This window comes from Sphaeroforma arctica (genome assembly GCF_001186125.1).
Source record: "Sphaeroforma arctica JP610 unplaced genomic scaffold supercont1.291, whole genome shotgun sequence".
In the NCBI taxonomy this organism is placed as follows: Eukaryota; class Ichthyosporea; order Ichthyophonida; genus Sphaeroforma; species Sphaeroforma arctica.
Window position 1 is genome coordinate 82,570 of NW_014040267.1, and position 3,726 is coordinate 86,295.

Below are 3,726 nucleotides of genomic sequence, written 5' to 3' on the forward strand. Positions count from 1 at the left end.
TTTACAAGAGTGTTATCCAGCACACACATAGGACAGTGTTTTACAAGAGTGTTGTCTAGCACACACACAAGACAGTGCTTTACAAGAGTGTTATCCAGCACACACACAAGACAGTGCTTTTTAAGAGTGTTATCTAGCACACACACAGGTCAGTGCTTTACAAGAGTGTTATCTAGCACACACACAGAAAAGTGCTTTACAAAAGTGCCCTCTTTCAGAAGTGTATTGAGCTCCACTCCTTCACGCTACACTATAAGTCCAGTATAGGGTTATGTGCTATACTACGCTACACTATCAGTACAGTATAGGATTATGTGCCAAATTACGCTACACTATCAGTATAGTATAGGGTTATGTGCTATACTGTGCTACGCTATCAGTACATTACAGGGTTATGCGTTATACTGCGCTAGACTATCAGTACACCATAGGATTATGTGCTATACTACGCTACACTATCAGTACAGCATAGGATTATGTGCTATACTACGCTACACTATCAGTACACACATAGGATTATGTGCTATACTACGCTACACTATCAGTACAGCATAGGATTATGTGCTATACGACGCTACACGATCAGTACAGCATAGGATTATGTGCTATACTAGGCTACACTATCAGCACAGTATAGGATTATGTGATATACTAAGCTACACTATCAGTACATTACAGAATTATGTGCTATACTACGCTACACTATCAGTACACTACAGGATCATGAGCTATACTACGCTACACTATCAGTACAGTGTAGGCTTATGCGAAATAAAGTGGGCACTGACATGGCTCTCAAAGAACCGGACAAAGGAATAAGAATGCCTGCGCCCGGTGATACCCACGTACTTTTTAACACTGAAACAATTGGTAAATACTGCAGTACATCTCTGCACAGAATCACATACTTTTCAACGCTGAAACAATAAGCAAATGCTGTAGCGCATTTCTGCACAGAATCACATACTTTTCAACGCTGAAACAATAGGCAAATGCTGTAGCGCATCTCTGCACAGAATTAGGTCGTATCCATTGGGAATGGCCTCAGTCTCCAGATCGCGAACTTCGAAGGACCATCTGAGATGAAGTGATGAGTGATATAGGTTGCAAAAACAATTGATACCTTTCGTCGAAGAACCATTTGAGATGAAGTGATAAGTGATATAGGTTGCAAATACAATTGATACCTTTCTTCGAAGGACCATCTGGGATGAAGTGATAAGTGATATAGGTTGTAAATACAATTGATACCTTTCAGATGTAAGATATTGATTTCCAGAGATAACACGTGTACATCGCTTCGAGAGGACTGAAGGGGTAGTACTTGCTTGTTGCATATACACGTGCACGATATTTAGACGCAGAATATAGTCAGCACATAGTGCCTTAATGCAAAAGAACCTCTGCCGATAGGACGCTGTCTACCAATAGTGCGAAAACACACATAGTATGTATACGCTTCAGCTCTACACTATTGCGAAGGACTGCACTTGTCCTATTTATTTCTATTCCACTGATAGTCTGCTCAAAAACTTTTAGGGTTTAGGATTTTAGAGTTTTAGGGTTAGGGTTTGGGGAATACAATGGCCAAGACTAATGTACGAGGGCATGTGGCGGGTGTCTAGATCAGGATGGTTAAGCAAGTCAAACAGGGCAGTGCATGTACAATGTATGTACCACAGCAGAGCTTTACAATAGGAAAATGGGCCCAACCGTCTCCTATTCACTTTTTGTATGACTCGGAGCAGCCAGACGGATCAAATGCGTGCACACAGCCACACGGAATACATAAAACAATTGGGAAAAACTGCAGTAAAAACCTAAACGAAGAAAAACCCCAAACGAAAAGCGTTCCTAGCCAACAGCAGAACCAGAATAGCTTCACCTGAGCATGGGCCATTCTTAAGTTTAATTCACAATACAAACACATGAATAAACAAATCAGCTCCCACACACAACCACTTAGAGCGTACGCGAACGCTTACGTCGTTTCCGCAGCAAATTCCACTCGGTTCATGATCACCACGGAGGAGACCACATCCACGCCTTTATAGGCGAGTGCCGATAGACCTTCCGCTGCGCGGGCGGTGGCTTGTTCTCTAAGCCAGATACTGGTCCACTTCATCCTACCGCAGGGCTATACAAGAGAATGTATAATGATACGTGCGGCTGATATATAAGTTGATACATAATCGAGTGGTATTGAAAGATATTACACAGTTGAACAGCTGGTCATATACTGGTCAATCGCATCCTTCTATGGATATGCTGTAGTTTAAGAGTGGGGAAAGGTATCAGTGCAACACACTGTACGTACAATAACTATGGGGAAACATGCTTGTACAGGATAAGAGGCGAAGCAGAGTAGACCAATGCGCACACCTACTACTAATTGGGATAACCTGGTAGAGTAGCCTAGCAACACGCCCTGAAGTATTTACTATACTATACGATATAACTAGCTGAAAAACGGTATATATATATGTATATATATATATATATACATAAATACATACGCTAATGACATATATACTTTATCACACAGACAATATATATAGATATATATATATATCTATACATACATACGATATTTATGCACATACATTCATACGCACACATGATATATACAGATATATAGATATATACCATATATATATATATATATACTTACATACATACATATACAAATACACGGGTGAATAAATATATACCAATCAAATAACAATAAAAACACCGATATACACTATATATATATATATACCACTATATATACGAGTATATAATATAAACCGTTATATATTTATATATAAATATATATAAATTATATACATATATATATATACATACATACATACATATATATATATATATATATATATATAATATGTGTGTACAAGATATATATATATATACATCGATAGATATAGTATATAAATATATATAATGTGAGTAACTTATTCAGTTCACGAACGGTTTAGAGTGAAATATCGTTTGTACTTTATATGATCAAAGTAGTGCGATAGCTTACAATATTGTGAAGACTGATCACTTCACAACCTAAACATATATAGTCATAACCTAGATATTGTCTGCCATCAGACCCTCTGGCAACTGATGCAACATCTCGTTTCTGCGTGTCCAGTCTCCACTGAAGCACGCCACGATACTATTTAGTTTTATGCTCCTCCTCTATTGGCCTACGCCTACCGAATCAGCTGTAGACATGAGCCAACATCATAAAACATACAACATTGTTCCATCACCTCTAAAACTACCCCTCCTACACCCGAGTCATCCAGCAAGCCTCACTACTGCACATGAGCCATCAAACATGACACACTACTACACGTGGAACTCACACATACTACAATATATATAAATATATATTACAATATATATATATATATATATATATATATATGTATATATATTACAATATATTACAATATATTACAATATATATATATATATATAGATAGATAGATAGATTGATAGATAGATATATATATATACTAAAAATGCCCAATCGTACACACACAAATACATACATATACTAAAAAACCCCCCCAATCGTACACGCACAAATACATACAAAACCACGATGATAAAAACACACACACACACAAACATACATACCTATATAAATATATTTATATGCATATATTTATATGCATACACGTATATATGCATATGCATACACGTATATATATATATGCATACACGTAT

The 3,726-nt window shown here is 37.0% G+C and overlaps 1 protein-coding gene across 1 annotated transcript; it reads right to left on the bottom strand.

The window, feature by feature from the left end:
- Positions 1–959: 959 nt before the first annotated feature.
- On the bottom strand, positions 960–2,125 carry SARC_04889 (hypothetical protein; the record flags this gene model as incomplete). The annotated part of the gene is made up of 2 exons (XM_014301269.1): positions 960–1,077; positions 1,986–2,125. The coding sequence occupies 2 exons, from the start codon at positions 2,123–2,125 to the stop codon at positions 960–962; spliced, it is 258 nt and encodes an 85-aa protein (XP_014156744.1).
- Positions 2,126–3,726: the final 1,601 nt, after the last annotated feature.